This window comes from Hylaeus anthracinus, unplaced genomic scaffold, assembly GCF_026225885.1.
Source record: "Hylaeus anthracinus isolate JK02 unplaced genomic scaffold, UHH_iyHylAnth1.0_haploid 18614, whole genome shotgun sequence".
NCBI lineage: Eukaryota > Metazoa > Arthropoda > Insecta > Hymenoptera > Colletidae > Hylaeus > Hylaeus anthracinus.
The window spans coordinates 1-20,803 of record NW_026534788.1 but is presented as its reverse complement, the minus strand read 5'-3'; the positions used below and the strand labels follow the sequence as shown (position 1 = coordinate 20,803).

The 20,803-nt window shown below is 36.1% G+C and overlaps 2 protein-coding genes across 2 annotated transcripts; both read right to left on the bottom strand.

Annotated features, from left to right (window-relative positions):
* Positions 1–136: 136 nt before the first annotated feature.
* Positions 137–9,928, bottom strand: LOC128892805 (mucin-2-like; the record flags this gene model as incomplete). Its single annotated transcript, XM_054153357.1, has 3 exons — positions 9,800–9,928; positions 1,333–1,693; positions 137–808 (listed from the first exon to the last, which is right to left on the bottom strand). Coding segments are annotated over exons 2-3 (944 nt in total), but the record flags the coding sequence as incomplete, so codon positions are not given.
* On the bottom strand, positions 9,706–14,272 carry LOC128892806 (uncharacterized). The gene is made up of 3 exons (XM_054153358.1): positions 13,879–14,272; positions 10,660–10,885; positions 9,706–10,078 (listed from the first exon to the last, which is right to left on the bottom strand). The coding sequence occupies exons 1-3, from the start codon at positions 14,024–14,026 to the stop codon at positions 9,940–9,942; spliced, it is 513 nt and encodes a 170-aa protein (XP_054009333.1). The 5' UTR covers positions 14,027–14,272; the 3' UTR covers positions 9,706–9,939.
* Between the last annotated feature and the right edge of the window lie 6,531 nt (positions 14,273–20,803).

The following is a 20,803-nucleotide window of genomic DNA, read 5'->3' as shown; positions in this document are numbered from 1 at the left end:
AAACAAAGTGTAAATTACTTCTAATATTCCTAATGTAAACAATTCTTTTTCAAGCTATGAACTGTCTCTAAATAAAAAGCTAAACAAAGTGTAAATTTAATCGATTATCCAGTTAATGGAATCATTCCAAACTGACCTGGGGTCAATGGCGCCAGCGTTATCCCAACTGACCGAGTTTCCAGGGGCGCAAAGCCAGCTCTTGACGCAGTAACAAGCCTGAGGAGTGTTGGCGTACCTGACGGGCCCCAGTACCACTGGAATCCCGTTGTTGTATATTGGATTAATCCCTTGGCAGCAGGTAGTGGGCACTGGGCACGTTTGTTGGTAGGTCACCACGGGGTTCACGACCCCGACGTTCACGGGAACCACGACCCCATTGCTGCACTGGATCGTGCTTCCACAAAGGACGCAGATTTGACGAGCAGTTGGAGGAGTTGTAGGATACTGTATCACTGCTGTTGGCATGCAACAGACCTGATTGCTGCTGGGACATTGGACGTATTGTATTCGGGGGTTGATCACACCCTCGCCTGACGATCCAATGATTCCATTTGGATCGCATTGCGTCACCAGCACGCATACACAGATTTCAGCATTAGGGGATTCTGAATTCGGGAATATAATTGGCGGAAGAGTTGTGGTCGTGGTCGTTGGTGCTTTGGTTGTTGTAGTAGTTGCTTTAGTTGTTGTAGTAGTTGCTTTAGTTGTCGTGGTAGTTCGCATGGTCGTAGTTGTAGTAGTAGTTGTCGTGGTGGTTGCGTTCACCAGGCGACAGCAGACTTCCAAGTCACCCGTACATCTTCTATATCTAAAATTAAAGTAACTAATGTTAGTTAATTTATTTTTGTTTGGTCACTTTGTTTGCTATAAAAAAGGAAGCAGTTTATTATAGAGAATGCTTCACATAACATGACATGTGACTCCAAAACAATTATAAATATTTTAGTTACTTCTCTTCAAGGTATCAAGATCACTGATGTTTTTTTTTAATAGGCAACACGAGTATAGTCTTCTAGGCTTTGGAAAGCAAATTCAACTACGTAATTGTGAAACAAAATTGTATCAAAGGAAATATGTCTACTGTTTCAAAGATCACTTGGATTTCCCTATCAAGGCCAGAGATTTGCAATTTTTTTATTTATACGATTTGTTCACTCAACAACGAAAAATATGACCTTGAATACGACTTCAAGTATTATAATATACAAAATTGTACTAAAGGAACTATATCTACTAAAGAAAATATGTCTTCCAAAGGTCACTTTGATTTTCCTATCAATTTCCTATCCTATCACTTTCCTTATTTTTTATTTAAACAATTTGTTCACTCACCGAATATCGATCGTTCCGATCTTATCCGGCGTGACGGTACCGTTGATGTCACACAGATAGTGAGGTATGCAAATGCAATCCGCGGTTGTCGGTATGGTCGGAATGTTCTCTATTCTCTGAATCTTGTGCTTCAGCTTCAGCAAGTGGAACAAGAACAAGGGTGACGATTCGAGCTGTCTCGTCGTACCTCGGCCAGGTCGATCCAGCGACACGGTTTCCGAAATCATTAGGACGATCGAGATAGCACACGCCGACGCGAGGAGCCGCGACATGACTTGTTTTCCGTCCAGTGGCTCGTCCTCTATTGAACGATTTATAACGCCAGTCGACGTTTATGTACACACAGGATGCCTTGTATTTCCTGACACACCGGGAATTACCAGATTCAGATAGGCGGCTAATGGTTATCATTGTTGCCAGGACCGATTCTCGATTTTACAAATAATGGGGGCACGTCACGGATTACTTGCGCCCCTCCACCCCGAGATAAATATTAAATACTTTCATGATCTTATGAAGTAAAATTGCAATTTGTGCTTGCGATTTCACCAGTAATCAATTAATCAAATAATTGGCTTTGAGAACGTTTTTTCAATGGGGTGCAAAAATATTTCACGTGATAATAAATTTAATACAATGAAACAATTGTATGTGACTTATCTAGGAGTGTGTAATCATAGACATTTAATTTGCACTTATTTCTCCTGTGATTGATCAAATAACTGGTTTTAAGAACGTTTTTTCAATGGGGTGCAAAAATATTTCACGTGATAATAAATTTAATACAATGAAACAATTGTATGTGACTTATCTAGGAGTGTGTAATCATAGACATTTAATTTGCACTTATTTCTCCTGTGACTGATCAAATGACTTGTGTTAATGACACTTTTCCAATAGGGTGCAAAAATATTTCACGCGATACAAAATTATTAATACATAAAGTAATTGTATGTGACTCGTGTAGAAGTGTATAATCAGCTGCTTTAAATCAGTAAATATAAATTAAATGCGAAAGGGTATTGAGAATTCATTATTGACCCTACAGCAATTCATTAAGCATTGAATACAATCGTAAAGCACGCGTAATTATTTTGTCACGAATGGTGTTTGACAATAAATGGAAAAAGGGAGAAGAAATTAGGTATACTTTTCTTGTTTCCTTCCGTTTTGCCATTGTCAAGAATTAAACCTTCATCTGTCGAAGAAGATTTATTCCAAAATTGCCACTAACCGACCATGCAGAAACGAGTATAATAAACGACCTACTTACCTACTAAACGTTTAGGTGTTGCTACAAAGTACCGTGAATAATTGCGATTTGATTCACGCGCACAATAACTCGAGGCGAATCAACTGATTGCACCCGAACAATATTTTCGCGATACTGCGTCCGATTTTAAACAATTAAAAAGAATAAACTTCAAAAAAGGATATATGAACAAAAGATCGCCAATCCTATATCTTCAGCAACTCGGCAAGTATGAACAGTAAGAAACTTTTGTAAGCAATTATTATTAAAAAACAGAAGCAAAATTGCTATTACCGGTCGCAGAGGTACGAAACAACGGTTTGTGCTCGTCGACGCGTGCGGTGCACAAAATGCGGACAGTTTCCATGAAACTACTAGTCACGCGATGTTTAATAACTTACTTATAAAACATCTATTTTTCTATTTCATTCGCGCACCGCGTGTACTACTGATTCTCGACGATTAAACCTAGATTGTTCTCAATTCTGTGCAGGTAAACGAGTCTATTCTATTTTTAACCGTTGTACCAATTACTCGAGGTATCAATGAGCGATCTGACAGTGAAATATGTACAATCGAGAATATTCTAATAATTGTTCCTCCTTTTTTGATTGTATAGAAGATAAGCTGAAAATAAAAGATACAAGTTCGTACTATTAAAGAAAAACGGAACGGAGTATACATGATACGTAATTAAATTCCAAAGTTACATTGAAAAATACCTTGATGTATAATAATATAGATAGGGATATAAAGGGTTACAGTCGTTTAAATTGCAATATAGTTTTTTAAACATCAGTATTCATGATACGAATTAGCAGACTACGTACGCTTAAATAATAACATAATAATATACATTAATAGTTAGAAAAATTAACGAGATACAAATATGTGTGTATATATATTGTACATTACGACGATAGTACGCAAAATTGTACCTTAAAGTTACAATTTCAATATTTCGGGCGCACGCATGAATTATTACCGTAAAAAGTTTCTCAGCGACTTCGCTCAGTGGAAAAGCAAACCAAAATATACCGCTGGACGCGCGTTCGATTCGCATCAATTCAAAATAAACAAGAATCGTTATCGTCGATCATTATCTGGAAAAATCTCGTTTAAACGTTACGCGATTACATATATTTCTACCTATAGGATAGGTTGCAATGTAACGGAGAAATTAACATTTGTACAATTCTCGTGGGACAAGCTCGATGAAGTGTTAGGATACACGTGTATATGATATTGACAAGCGAAATGAACATGGAACGAGAGTATGGAATGCACGGGGCGTAATAATCATCGAAGAAATTACCTCCGTAACGTAGGGACTATTGTGCTGCTATAACTACGTTATCACCTGCATCTGAATCGTAAACCACGCTGGGGCATCGGATTACGGCAACGTCATCTCGCGTTTAATTATGAATCATTCTACTCTGCGAAGTCGGCTGCCCAAGGCAGAAGCCCTCTTTGATAAAGTAGACACAATTTTAACTTGTTTGGAAAAATATAGTTAAATATATTATACGGTTTAACGAGTTGTGTTTTTATTTATCGACAACCGTGGATTTAAATTTTAATTTTAAATGTGTTATTGTTGTATATTCTTTTTTCTATGTATTGGGTTGTCCGGAAAGTCCATGTCGATTTTTGGTAGGTGGTGGTACAGGTCTGAATACAGGGTGTCCCAAAAATGTTGTAACACCTTGAAAAGGATGGTTGGGGAGGTGATTTGAAACAACTTTTTCTTTAGCGAAAATGTTGTCTGAGGCTTCGTTAAGGAGATATTAAAGGAAAACACTGACCAATCAGAGCGCGCGGATACCGTTGGAGCGGCCGCGGTAGCGGTATACGCGCGCTCTGATTGGTCATTGTTTTTCGTTAATATCTCCTCAACGAAGCCTCGGACAACATTTTCGCTAAGGAAAAAGTTGTTTCAAATTACCTTCCCAATCACCCCTTTCAATGTGTTACAACATTTTTGGAACAGTCTGTATATCGAAATGGTTGAAAATAAATAACATGTATACATCTCTTAACTCGTTGATCGCCACGTCACCCATATATGGGTGACAGTGATTTTTCATTAAAAATCTACGAAAATTAATTCTGAAAGTTAAGTGTCACAGAAAATGAATTTAAATGAAATACTTGAACTTTGAAGAAGTTACAAAACTAAATACCACAATAAATGCTTCATTACGCAGTTTCCAATAGTCTGTAAACAAAATTTAATCGCAGTAGAAATTTTGAAGAGTATTAGTCTGGCAGTGAACGTGTTAAAAGGTGGAAAGATTGTGGAACAAAATTGCACCTATGTGATTCAATAAATACATGTATATATATTATATGCCTTTAATTTTTGTTAGAAATTGCCACGAACTTTCTGGATAACCTAATAATTATAGCAAGTGAACCGTTACGAACCGTTTGGGTTCCAAAGTGTTTTTGTTCTGAAAATTGTATCTACTTTATAATTCGAGACCCTCGATAAAACGAATGAGAAAACGATCTTATTACTACCTTTTCCTCTTTGGTAACGTTACGCGTGTAAATGGAAAATTGCACGCAAAACCCTACCGCGTATATTTAATACTTTCGAATACTGCAGTTGACTACGCTAAAATTTGGTTCTTTTTTTACCTTTGCGAATAGTACTAATTATAATAAATTCTAAGCACAACAGCCTTACAAATAATTCGTATCGTTAAGATCTAGGAAAATCAGACTAATAACGGATTTTTAACCCTTTGCTGTCTCAAGCTCAATCAATATTAATAACAAACGTTGAAATACTGAATTAGTCTCAATGTATATTGATATCGTTATCAAAGTATTAGTCTAAATCTTATCTCCATAAAGTTGCGCGACAGCAAAGGGCTAAACAACCAATTGAGTGCATCCAATTGCACGAACCAATTAATTGGTTTCGTTATCTAAGCAACATGTTGCTTTTTTCTATACAGTCGAAATAGTCTGTCATACCGTACGCGATAGTCGCGGTGCATTGGCACGTCTCGTAGCAATTGTCATCCTTATTTCCTACTCATATCCTAACACTTATAACTACCAATTACTTTTGTAGGAACTTTGGTTATAAAAAACATTAATATGGTTAATTAATATACATACATACATTTATGAGCTTGCATCACTAATTCATTTACGATGGAGAAAAATTCGTATAGTACCGCGACGAAAGGGTTAAAATTAAACGTGTACAAAAGCAGTATCGACACTTTTAAGACCGTTTTAAGGATGACGGATAATAGGTATACGCTGTAGGTAAACAAGCGGTACCATTTTACGCAACTGTGCAACTGTTCAGTTACCAATTGGTCCGTTAATGAAAAATGATTAATAAGCGGCGAAAATTGTACCTTCGATACCGAACTAATCGTCCATCGTAAAAGCTATTCTACCCTAAATCTTACACGCTAGATAATATACAATACGATAAATATAATTGAGTATCGAAATTATAAGTATTCTGAAGATACTTTAATACCATCGACCCGAATCGAGATTTCGAAAGGAGCTCGGAAACTTTGGTTTGTCGCAACGCTCGTTCGCGTGCTACTATTCTCCGTCTTAGTTCAATGATTCTTAACCGCAACGTTTCCTTTATCCAATTTATTTCTTATTACAATTATTGGTAATTATAGAGAACAGGTACATCCTCACCGATTTCAATCATTTTTAAATATATTGTAGAAATCAACATTTTGAACAACTTTTTCCTACACATATAACCGTCGCTCGACCTTAGTTTCCGAGATATTTGCACTCTTTGTTCGATTAAAAAATAAATTAGTGTATCATATCTACCGCATATAGTCAAATATTCACGCAAGTTCATTTTTAATCATTTGAAAGTAATCCGTTCAGTAACGACGTCAGTGTCAAACTAATTTTTTCTGAGCCTAAACAAACCCTTGACACCGACGTCGTTACTGAACGGATTACTTTCAAAGGATTAAACATGAACTTGCGTGAATATTTGACTGTATGCGGTAGATATGATACACTAATTTATTTTTTAATCGAACAAAGAGTGCAAACATCTCGGAAACTAAGGCCGAGCGACGGTTATACGTATAGGAAAATGTTGATTTCTACAACATATTTAAAAATCATCGAAATCGGTGAGGATGTACCTGTTTTCTATAATTACCCAATTATTTGCGATCAAAAGCCGTGGACAATTTTATCCATATCTCGATCTATTTTTAAACTACGCTCGAAATGGTTAAGAACCACTGTTCTAGTTTCATTTTCGCGCACGTGTTAAATCTGTGAACCGTCGAACAAAAAAAAAAAAAAACCCACTGCCTGAAACAGCGTCGATCCGACCATCAGTTCATCCAAGTGTGGCGAACAAAAGAATGTAAACACACAACGGTTTTCGTATCCCCGTCGCAACCTTCGATGAGACCTAATGATCGAACACACAGGAACAGAAAAGGTTTTGCGTGACGAGCAGAGTTCCAAGAAAACGATATATCGGGTACTGCGCATACACAAAGAATTACGATGCTAAGCTCCTCTGTTTTTATTTATTCGTCGCGCAAAATAAAACAAGGAACATTGACGAGAATAGTTATGAATGATCGTGTTCACTATTTATATATGGTAACTATTACGTTCTAGAGTCGAGTGAGATAAAAATTGAACGAACGAGCGCTGCAAACTCGCGCAATCAGATTCTATTTTTCAAAATTATATGCGCGGGTAATTAATGCAAGCGTTGTTATTTATTGGGTTGTCTGGAAAGTCCATGCCGGTTTTTAGTAGGCGGTACAGGTCCGAATATACAGGTCTGTATATGGGAATGGTTGAAAACAAATAACATGTGGACATCCCCTTAAAAGGTGGAAAAATTGTGGAACAGACCGATACATATATAATTCAATAAAAATAATAACATTATAGACGATCTCTTTAGTTATTCTTTCTTACTAATTTTATATACGGTCAGACAAAAGGTGCATCTGTATTTATAGACTCTACAATACTTATCTGAATTTATATTATAAAGGGAATTTTAAAATGTACAGTCAGTGTAAAAAGTATTCGTACAGCAACCAATTTAAAATAAATGGTCGTTGTGCGAATATTTATTACACTGACTGTATTTCAAAATATACATCAATATTCAATATGTATAGGAAAATGTTATTGAAAATGTTGATTTCTTCAACATATTTAAAAATCATCGAAATCGGTGCACCTGTATTTATGCATTGTACAATAGTTATCTGAATTTATATTATAAAGGGAATTTTAAAATGTATTTCAAAATATATATCAAAATTCAAACGTGTCTTTAAATGTTTCTTACAAATTGACACGAACATTCCGGACAACCCAATAGAACAGGATTAGGCAGGCGCTGATTTAGAATATCAGTTATTATTGTTTTAAATCATTTTTGTACCAATTACCCGCGTACTTGACTTGATTTCTCAATTCGCAAGCATCAATTTTAATTTTCCTTAACCCACACGAGCTAAACTTTGAATGTGACCCATCGGCTGAGTCATCGGATCTCGAATGTGTCAAAGCTACCCAATAATTAACGCGTAAAAGGAACTTCAACTCTCACTGGCCGTATTTGTCCACCTGACCGCTTAAAGGATTAAGTAGTTTATAAAGAATGCTCTCTCGTGTTTAATATAATACAAACACAGTCTTTGTAACTGTGCAACAACTCTGTTATAAATAAAAGAGAACTACATTCTCCATCGATATGTAGAAAAGTCATTCTAAATCTAATCGTATTATCGTCTCGTGGAAGAGAATATATATATATTTGCACTTAATTAGGCGAGTTAAAATCTAACTCTGGAATTGCTTAGGCCGTGAAACATCGTAAGATGAAAGAGGGATTTTACCGTTCGATCTGATTCTCAAAATTTCTTTCGACGGCGTAATTAGTTTAAAAGACAAGATCTGAATACGTAATCGTAGTAGTCGAACGAATCGTGTAATGCACGGCTTCCGCGTAAAAAGGGATTGTCTCGTTATCACAGTGCTCGTTGCATTAACGTCTAAAATCGTTTCGAAAAATACGAGTAAAGGTTTCGCAAATTCTACGCCAATGCGATCAAATTCCATATTTATCGTGATTAGAATCTTGGGAATGTATATTATAGAAATATAGTATGGAGCGTCGGAACTATAGCTACGACAAATATGTTTTTTAAACAAGCTACCGTGCCAATCATTGCGAACAAAATTCCGTCGGGATCGATACGTGTAAATGCGCGATACACGCTCGATTAAAAAAAAAAAAAAAAGAAAAAGATCAATATCAACTGCTGACTCGATGTTGTATCTGTAAATGCGCGTCTTCTGTCTAAGAAAATGAACGATGACGATGAAATTTGCGATGTTATTCGTTAAGGAACAAACGAAATATTTTCACCGAGAACATATGGCACGAAAAAGTATAAATAGTTTCTACGAACTATGATCTTTGGCTGTAGCCTCCTAATTTCTCGACAATCCGCGCTACAAGCTCGATGATCCGGTACAAGGTGACCCAGAATTACGTAATACTTAAGGCACTTCCGTTTCGTTCGTCGCAGGTTCCGAAAATTTATTTCACTTATAAAATTAATATTTATAAACCGTTTCGATCATTTGTTTATTTTGTATGTTACTTAGTGGCCTCCCGATATTTCTAATAGGCGCGTTTTCTACACTTTTGTGAATAGTTTCTAAGTATTTTTATTTTATTTCTCAATTGTTGTACGTTTGAATTTATCGTAGTTTTTTCGCTCACAATTAGTAATGTCAAAACTAATTATAACAATTTCGTTCAGAATTATCCTCCATTCTGGTTACTGTTCAATATTAAAGATGTATTAGTTAAAGACCGAGAAGTTAATAAAGATTTGTTCGAGACTGAAAAATTATCTTCGTCGTTATTATTCCCTCTACACCAACTATAAAAATGTTTCGATACCGAAAAGAAAATGTAAAATAAATTTTCCTCCCTGTTGCGCGACCTGGAGACTCTGTCCGTGTTCGACAGCGCAATCTGTACGACAGATATATTTGGCTGATAGATCAACGAGTGGTAACTTTCATTGGACAAAACGTTCTTAGGAATCTATTAAATATACATATATACATGTATATTGCTTATTACCGCTTGATATACTTTCGTTGATTTGTTACTTCGAAGGGTGTCAACGACACGATTACCTGCCAGCAGATGATACGGAGGAACGATCGAACATGTCGAATTTCGAAGCTCCAAGCGTCGAGCCCCCGAAGAAAATCGTCGCGTCGTTTTTTAACACGATAACGACGCGAGGACGTCGAGTAAAAATGCACGCGCATTTTTACTTGCGTCGTTTGCCCATCGAGTTTCTCAACAGTTTGAAGGCGTTCACGGTTGTCCACGTTCCAGGGTTCTTTGGACAGTACTTGATCGTATGGGCTTCGTCGCCAGTAGCGCCACAAATTGGACACGTGTACGCTCTGAGGACAGACAAAGGAGAAAAAACGGTGTGAATTGCGAGAAATTTAAAGCATTTCAAGTTATTTCGCCTGTTTGAAAATTCTAAGGTCCGTTGAGATTCGCTCGCGATAATTGTAAATAGGCCATTCGGTAGAGAATTAAAACAGCGTTTTTGTAACAAAGATAGTAACAGCGAATCGATTGTGCAAGGAAAACGGAACAGAGTTGAAGTGAAAAACATATACTTATAAATCTACGCATCCCATTTTATGTAACTGCACAATCGGTTTAATGTTACTATTTTTGTCACACAAAAATGCTCTATTGATTGGTCTAAAATTCGATGTTCGTTGTGTATCAAGACGTTGGATAAAATAGGTACAATACAGGTAAAATAAACGTTTGTTCGCTGCGACGGGGTGCTAAGAGAAATGTCTAAACCTCAGATTATATAAGATTAGAAATTACAAAAGATGAAACACTAAAGGACCATGGAGAAATATTTCTAACCACAGAAATATACTTTCTGAATCGTCTGCTGCATAAACGTAATTGCGTCATCTATAAATACATGGTAAAATTGAAATTTCGCAATGTCTACCTCAATACTGGACAACGGACGCGGCCATCGACGTCTTTCAATAAGTGTTCCCTGTAGTAAGTCTCTTCTTCGCCATTGTTTCTACAGAAAACGCATTCTGTAGGCAAAGGTTTCTTGTTCTTCTTGCGACGTGGCGGCGACTTTTCGTTCAATGCGTCGCTGTCCATATCTGGACAGTACTCGAAGTCGCGGCCATTGTGACGGAACTCTTCCATGACATCCTCAACTACAACATTCAACATCACAAAAATTATATCAATTGAGAGTGTAGGTAAAATTATTATGAATTATAGTTGTTTTGTTGTAAAAACTATTTATATTGGTTTGTCTGAAAAGTCCATGCCGATTTTTGGTACGTGGTACAAGTCTAAATACATATATGTGTTTTTATAGAATGTGACTGAGAGAAGATTAAAAGTTGTCTGTTTGCTTGATTATGTATTATTATTACACGTAAAAATCAATTATGTGCCTTTGTATTTGATTACTTATGATTGTGGTTTAAACAGAAATATTTACTCGCCATATTGTTTTTACAACTATATGTACATATCTTGGAATGGTTAGAAACAAATGACATGTGTACATCTCTTAAAAGGTGGAAAAAGTTGCGAAACAAAATGGTACTTATATAATTCAATATATATCAAATATAAATATAAACCGCGGCTAATTATTTTCTGAAAAAATTTCTGAAAAACAATTGTGTATATCCTTAATGATAAGCCTATAATTCTTGATATTATTATTATTCTTGATTCATGTTTTGCACTCTTTTTCGAAATTGTATTGTCGCATTGTATTGTATTTCATATATTATAATGTAAATCTATATATGTACTGATAATATGCACATCTATGTGCATATTGCTAATAATCCCGTAGGTGGTTTAATACCTTTAATAATAATAATAATAATAAAAATATATATATATATATATAAATATATATAATCAAATATAAATATATATTAAATATATATCGAAATTCAAATGTGCCTTTGAAGTTTTCTTAAAAATTGCCACGAACTTTCTGTACAATCCAATATGTATATCAGATAAAAATGCCGTCTTCGACTTCAAAGAGTATTTTTTAAATAAAAATTGTTAGTAGACCACGACTATGGACTGCAGAAGAAATACTAATGTGCAGACTGGATGTTTATGCAAGTTCATATCTTCATAGGTATAGAAAGGGAATATAAGCTTAAATAAAAGTTTCTTCTACTTTTTAAACTATTCTTGATATTTTATACACATTGCATAAAAGTTCACAGTCTAACAGTAATTAATCAAGAATGATAATGCATTGTCTCATTAAAATTTCTAAATTCGTCGCATGGACGAAAATACGTGAAATGTTTATGACATAGTTTTCCTTAGAGGCGCTGATAGAAAGTTTGAATATGAAAAAAAACCAAAACATAAATGTATGGCTGCTTAATTATCGCGCCGGATCGTTTATTTTCGTTGAGTCTTTTTGCCGACCGGAGGGTTCGATAGCGCATGAATCGAGAGAATAACGGTTGCTGTATCCGATTTCACACTTTGTAAACAGTCATCGTATTTTTAAGATGAAGGAGAAACCGCCATGGAATCGATGCTCGACCGAAAAGTAAATATAGAGTATCATAAATACGCGCTTCAAAATTCGATCGAGAGAAAAAGATTAACGACATTCGTTAACGTTTATCTTTGTTTTCATCTCGACCAAGTACACCCTACATGTATAGGTGACATCATTTTCTCGGAATTCGACAGCCTGTGCCAGCGTTTCTCAAACTCTTGATGGAATTAATTATTACGTGTTTAGTATACATCTAGATAGAAGTCATTCGTGTTTTACACATTTGACTAGTTTGTACTGCTTTTAACAAAGGTAGAATTAAATAACGAATAATAAATCTGTGGAAAGGTCATGCACAAAGGTCTTCGTGCACGAGAATAAAATTTGCTCAACTTAATGTTATTTCTATTCAAATAAAAATACGAAATGAATTGAATAATTTTCGAATAAACTAAGAATATCTCTACATTAATATAAATAGAAATTATTTCCAATTTAACTAAATCCATGTGTTTAATTATTCTTTGAATAATATTTTTAATCGGTATGTACCTATCCCATTCGAAAGATCAAGAACTCTACTTTAATTACACGTGATTACATTTTCTGTAGTGCGCCGTTCTAGTTCGGGAAACACCGCGGTAAATTAAGCTACGATCGAGAAGTAAATAGAAAGTATATTTACTGAAGTTTCTTGACTTCGGCGAATTGGACTCAATAAAGGGGTTCTACGAATCGACGATAACCAGTTGTGCCACGGGCACGTTTTAGAATTTCTCTTATCGATTCGACTGATTACTAAATACAGAAAGACCGGATCAAAACTTGGCGCACAATTACGATCTGGATACACAATTTGAAATTCGACTATCTGATATTTTAAGAATATCTAAAATGTTTCAGTTTAAATCTCCTGTGCTACATTATGAATATTTCTCAGTTTGATTTAATTAAAAAAGGATTCCTTTAAACTTGACACGAAACTACGTGTCACAATATGTATGTATCCATCGAAAACAAACGAAGTTTGTGGCAGATGACAGGGTGACCATAGCGAAACAGAAATTCGGTATACAAACTGTCGACGCTATTTCGTTATACATTACAAGATCCGAAATTCTCAAAAATAATTACTAATAATTAGTTTCTTTTATTCTAAACGAAAAGGGATGCTCGAAAAAATGTATATATCACATCTACCGAAAAGTTCTGTTCGTTTTTAGAATAACACAAAATAATAAATTTCTCGTATATTGAATAAATTTTATCGAATAATGTAATTTTTTATCATTATTTATGACATCTCGACAGGATGATTGCAATTTATATATCGTTTTTAATGAATACGGAATATGTATTTCTGGTAGATCTAATAAATTGTATACTAAAAAGAAATTCATGAAAACGTATAATAATCTGCCGACTTAATTTATGATTAAACGAACAATGCTATCTATGTAACTGTACGACGCAAAACGATTATGTTACAAGTTCCCTAGCGCGACATTGAGCGCACGGCAAATTAAAACACTTTGAAACACGAATCTGTTCCTCGCCGGCAAGGTGAACGAAAGCTATGATTTAAAGACAACCATCGCATCTATTTCCAGTAAATCCTAATTAATATGAAAACCGAGAAAAGAAACGACTTACCATTTACCGAAGGCGCAGATGTAGTCTTCTCGATCCAGAAGTTCGTAAACAATCTCTTCATTTCGTCCTCCAGGCTCGTGTTCAATGGATAAAACACGTTCGACACCTCCGGCATCGGTAATTGTTGCACGATCCACACCTGCCGCATCTCGATCAGTGTTGAAGATATGTTCGCGCGTTAACGCGCTAAATTGATTAAATAATTATTTAAAAAACGCGTGTTTAGCGAATAATTATTTAAGAAGTGAGTGTTTAGCGAGTAATTATTTAAGAAATAATTATCGAATGATAATCAGTCAAGAAACGTCGATGCGATGACAAGACGCGTAAAGAAAGTGTCGACAGGAGCGATCAGATGCAAAGTGTTCGAGCGGCGAAATTCAACTGGTGAGATTAACCGTCCGCGCGAGCTGCGAAGGAAGGGGACTGTGGTGGGGGCGCGCCTCTCCTTGGGGCCCGGAACCGCTCGGAACCGTTCGGAACCGTTCGGAACCGCGCGAGCTGCAAAGGGAGGGACCGGTGGTGGGGGCGCGCCTCTTCTTGGGGCCCGGAACCACTCGGAACCGCTCGGAACCCTAATATGCGAATACAAAACGGAAAGCAGCTAATTTAAATAATTAATAAAGACACTCGCACGTGTAATTTGAAGATAAGCCAAATTTAATTCGGATAAATTTTATGTTTGTGTTTTATCCTATCACCTTGAGATCTGACTACATTTTCGCATGTTCGAGGCTGGTTGGAACCTGATACATGCACTTTGATGTTACCGCCTGACAGCAACGGTGTTATATTCTATTTTAAATTCCTGCGTCGTGCTCGTTCCAAACTAAACAGAGATTTTTCACTTATAGTGAGGAAGAATCATCGTGGACAAATTTAAAAGAATAATAATAAAGAATTTGGAAAGATGACGTGTATAAGAAATATGACATTTTCAATTTTAATTTAATCCTTTGCGCTCGCGTGGCGCGTCTAGTAATTTTGTGAACGTGCAATTTCAAATTCACTTACATCAGAATACAACTAATTATTAATTGAAATAATAATACATCGAGTCATGAACGTTCGTAGATGTTTTTCTTCGAAGTAGAGTTTTTGATTTCACAGAAATTTATTATAAAAATGGACTGGATTTGATTTTACAGAAAAATTCCTCGAGCGCAAAGGGTTAAATTTACATTTGTATCGGATAAGAATTTTACTCATCTCTGAATTCGACGCAGCAACATAGACGATGTTCTTATCGGGGTGGTCGAGTCTTCTTGGCGATGAAATCAAAGAGACGGGAGGATATTCACTAATCTTCATCTTTATTGTTACTGTGTAAATATGTAGGCACTGAACAAATAATGTTTCATAATTTGTTTACAAACATTTACATTTACTGATCTCCTTTTTGTTCAATCATTGAATTCTCTGCGAGCAGCTTGACGACGTTGGTCAAGTCCGCTTTTATTCCATCTGCTCGAACCGTTTTTTATTATTATTTTTTTTTTCGTTTTTTTTTTCTTTTATCTCGTTAACGTTCTTACACGTAAATACCGTTATCGTCTTTCAGCATTGTATGCACTCGACCCAATTTCTAATTACGATCTCAATATTTTATCAATATATATATATATATATATATTGATATATATATATGTACATATATATATATATATATATTGATATATATATATTCGCTTCATTTTTTGTTGTATGTATACTTTAATCTCTATCCGCTAATATATTGTTCTTCTAGTCTAAAAATTACCACGATTATTAAAGATAATATATACTTCTGGAAAATTATAATTAAAATAATTGTAAATATAATAATATGTCAAACATATATGTCCTGTGTCCATGTGTAGTATGAGTGTGAAAGAGATGACAGAATGAAAAAGAGAAATGGGGCTCGGTGTGGCAGAGGAGTTGGGAGGGTGGAGGGGGGAGGGGGGAGGGGGGAAGGGAGTGGAGGATTGGAAAGGAGATTAGGAAAAAGGTGGATTGCGAAGAAAAGGAAGAACTAGATAATAAACACAAATTCTAAACTTTGGCTAATAAGAAACAATTGTTCCGCGACGAGTGGAGAACGCGACGTTGCCCCGAAACCGATTCGAATAAACATCGTCGCGTTCCCCGATGATTTTTCGAAAAATATCATTATACGCAGAGACGGGCAAAAGTTTCCTCGCGCAACAAATGACGAACGGAAACGCATTCGGATAAATTTTTATTCGTTCATACATCGCTTAATTTTATAATTCCGATTGGCAATTATTATCGAACAAATTAATTCGCTTTGGAAACGACTCGTATCCGGGAAAACATTTTGCCCATCTCTGCCGTGCGCTAAGCTAAACGAAATCGGTACAAAGTCTTGCACAACAGAGACGAACGACGCCGAGAAAAGTCCCGTGTACGAAAAGGATGCAACGTGAACGCGCGTATAGTATTCATCGTTGGCGTTTATGCGTGCGGCTAGGGCCGAATTAAGGCGTGGGCTTCCGAAACGATTATATAAAATTATTCTCGTATATAAAATTTCTTTCGTATCAAATAATATCGAATCATTTTTCGCACGCGTTACGAAATGAAATTTTGTCAGCCGATTTTTACATTATATTTACATACGTCAACTATATATTACAAGAAGGATCTTTTTCGTTTAAAAATAAAAAAGTACTGAAAAAAGAAAAAAATGATTTTTCTCCATTATTTCCTTCAACTTTGGTTCAAAATGCACTGGTAAATAATTATTGCAGCTTCGACTTCCCGCAATACTTTCGAAAATATTTACACCTCGCGCTGTATCCGTGAGTCCAAGGTCTTAATTCGGTCCAGCGTTGTGGCGAGCGATAAAAATTCGATCTCGGAAAGACAGAAAGAATCTCGAGAACACAGAGGTGAAGGGAATGGATGGGGTGGTAGTCGAACTGTTTCTGTTATTTCATCTTTTTTTTTTTTTCATCTGTATCGTCTAACCGTTTCAGCCTTTTCTTCGTGTCTCAGGTATAAAACTAAACGGGCGATAAAGCCTTCGTGTAAAACTATACTCCATATACTTTGTTCTCTCTCTATTGTGCTCAAGTGTAACAACTTCTTTGCTATACATGCGCGTATTATTTAATTCATTTTTTTTTTGTTTGTTTAAACTTTTATTACAATGTTTTCGTTTCCCTTCGTCTTCTTTTGTATACGTATACACACACAGAGGATACTTTCCGTGTATTTGGAAAATTGACAGAGGACTCGATTGCGTTTTTGTTATACATGAGACACTGGGCAACGGCGCTGCTTGGTGGTTCGTGCTGCTGCTGCTCCCTCGACAACGAAATTTAAAACGCTTGTTTCGTATAATTCAACCCCACGATTGTTATTTATTTAAATTGCGCACGTATCGGTCGTGCGACGATTTAATTCACGTAATTTCGATTTTTTTTCTTTTCTCGTTTTGCAATAATTTTAAATTATGATCTTCGTATATGTCGATGTCGCGGTGGTCCGTTTTGGAATAGCTATATATATATATATATATATTTATATAATTATTATAAATATATTTCGTACGTGTAGTGTCTCTGCGTGCGCATGCACACGCGCGTACACGTATACAATAGGTCCATGCGTTATAATTCTTTTTTTTCCATTTTTAATCTTTTGTTTCTTTCGTACGAGCGCGTGTAATGCAACGTGGTATGTAAACGTGTACCGTGTGTATGTGTGTGTGTTCGTGTGTGTCACGTGTGTACGTGTGTTTCGCAGTGTATACTAGGAATGTACATAGTGTACGTAGATATAATTAGGTTGTGTATAAAACGATGATACATACTAATAATTAATTATTCGTTTATATCAAACGACACATAATTATGATATCGATTTTTTTTTTTTCATTTAGTCTCATGGTACGATGGCCCGCGGGCATCGTTCGCCAATAATAGGCTATATAGTCTTGTCCTGTCTTCTCGTACAACGTCGATGTACTTCCGGCGATCATGCGCTCGGCTGGCATGATCGCGCAGCGTGAGATTACGATTATTACAAGAACCTCCCATAATGAATGGCCATCAGTCTTTGAGTAAGTTTAATCTTAAAAAAAAAAAAAAAAGAAAAACAGAAACAAAAGCAAAGAAAACAATACAAACGTCTTTTATAAGAGATCTTCCCGTTTGTCGCTTTCGAAAAATCGAGTGGCCGCTTTTCTGCGTTGTCCGACACAGCTATAATTATTTTCAGAGAGAGCTCTTTTCCGGCGATACCAAACTTAATTGAAATAAAAGAAGAAGAATAAAAGAAGAAGATATCAATGTTTTTTCTTTTTTTAAGAAAGTAGGTGCGGTATTGCACACATTGCAGGCACAACTATAGACATAGCTGTAACAATTTTAAAACCTCGTTAAAGAATCGACGAAACCATGCGCATGTCTTTAAAAAGAAAAATTCTTTAACCCATTTATCGAAGCAGCGAAGCGAGAAGATCCCTTAAATTGTCTACAGGAAATCGCTGAATCCCTTTTTTGGCGGTCCAAGGTCGCTTCCCCATGCGCAACGAAGCAATAGAATAGTCAAACGACGGGGGAGGGGGGGGGATACAATTCCGTGGCCTTGAACGGTCAAAATATTACGCCAGGAAAGCCTCGCAGGAGAGGGTCAACGAGTACCCACGTAATTTGTACTTTCGCATTTAAAAATGATCTGTCTCCGGATAAAAGAGAGATGCGTCGTAAAAAGGAAGAAAAAAGACGTTTGTTCGCCTAGCGCAGAGATGGGCAGAAGTTTTATCCAGATAAAAATTTCGTGTAACGAATAAAAGATGAACGACTTTCGATTCGTTACCCGTTGAATAAAAATTGAAACTCGAATTATAGAAAGAAATTAATATCGTGATGCATATTTAAACGATTGCTCGATCGAACACATGACTGTATCTTCTTATTTAAATAAAATTTTGCCCATCTCTGATGTAGCGTCCGACGACGTAGGAAACTTTCCAAGGATCAATGGCCGATATATAAAACTACGTATATATCTATGTATATATATAAAAGGCAAAACGAAAACGATACACGATCTAAAGAAATTTAAAATCGAGTTCTTTCCTTTCTTTGTTCGGTGGCTCGACGTTGATCCTCAAAAACATGACCATCCATTCTGGACAATCCGCGTTGATTATTAATATTAAATATTAATACTTCTAGTCGTATACTCTTGCTAGAGTAAAAGTGGTCTTGTGGCGTCTCGATTACTGAGTTTCACCGAGACGTGCATAGGCAATACAGAGTGCTTTCAGCGCATGTATTCTTGCGTTCTTGATATGCGATATAGTACTATAACCTAACAAAACTTGTCCTTACATTTCTCATTTGGTATGTCTTAGTCTTATTTTACATAAAAAAGGTGAATAATAATAATAATAATAATAATTAATAATTAATAATAATAATAATATAATAATAATAATATTAATAATGATGATAATGAACGAGAGAGAGAAAGAAACTACTAGTCACTTAATGTACAAGGGTTCGATAATGAGAGACACAATGAAACTCGACGATAGTTAAATTAATGAGCGAAAACAGAATGAACAGATCTATCCTCGACGGTGTTTGAACAGTTCACGAATTAAAATCATCGAACCGGGTGCAAAGAGTTCTACCGTATAAAATGATACTTGTACGCGGTAAAATGGTCGGGTTCAAGAGCACTCGTAAAGTAATCGAAAGCCCTCGATCGTTCTACGCATCGGCGAAAATAAATTGATACGTTCGCTAAAAAACAAACAAAAAAATCAAGGGGGGAGGGGGGGGGGCGAAAAAGGAAAAAAAACCACGAAAGTAAAACGTAAAATAAAAACGAACGGAAAAAGAAAACGTAAAACAGCTTTCTCGCGTTCCGGAAAATACTACTCTGTTCCTCGTCACGCTATCCTCCTGGCTCGCGGAGCGATCTATCATTTAAACATCATCTTTATCAATTAGTAGTCAGTCGATTTTTAGAATTTTTCTCTAGAGAAAAAGGGATATATATATCTATACATATATATATATATATATATCTATATATATGTATAATGTTCTCACGTTCCCCATGCATTCCACCCGTTCTATATAAACCTACACTTTCTGTATGTACATACTTCACAGTACCGCTTTGTTTGTTTGTTTGTTTCTTCTTTTTTTTTCTTCTTTGTTTCGTTTCCATCTCTCCTCGTTATGTCCAAGTTAATTATCCAACGAACACACCGTCTGTGTTTTTCCTCCTCCTCCTTCTCCTCCTTTTCTCCACGACCCTTACAGTATTACACACGGGATTCACCTCGGATTACTTTACAAGTACCCTCTTCTCGTCGCGTGAGTCCTCCCAAAACGCAACTAAAGTCTTATTATCGTCGAAAAATATCATATATCGAGAATACATCTACTATACTATTTAGTTCTTACATAGTGTTTTTCTTTTTTTTCCCCCATTTTGCTTTCCTCGGCTTCGTTAACCGCCATATCATCGAACAGGAATACTCGTTTCGTTTTCCAGTAAAAAAAAGAAAAAAGAAAAAAGAAAAAGAAAATAATAGTAATAATAAAAGAATTAGCCCCCCAGGCGCGGGGAGAAGTACGGTTTAAATAACGGTTTCGATTTCCCGCGTTTCCAGCGTCCAGCGTTGCGCAGACGACGACAAAAGAAAACAATCAAACGCCTCTCTCGATATACATACGGAAGTAAACTAACAAACGGAAATCGCGAGATGGCGCGCACCAATCGAAAGGCATCGTTTCGATCGATTTATTCTATTCTCGACGTTTACCCGTCGACATTTCTCCCCTCTCGTTCTACTTTCTTTTAACCTTTACCAGCGAAAGACCCGAACGCTATTGCACGGCAATATTAAAAAAAAAAAACCAGTCGTATACATCCCTTTCCGTTCGTTTCACCG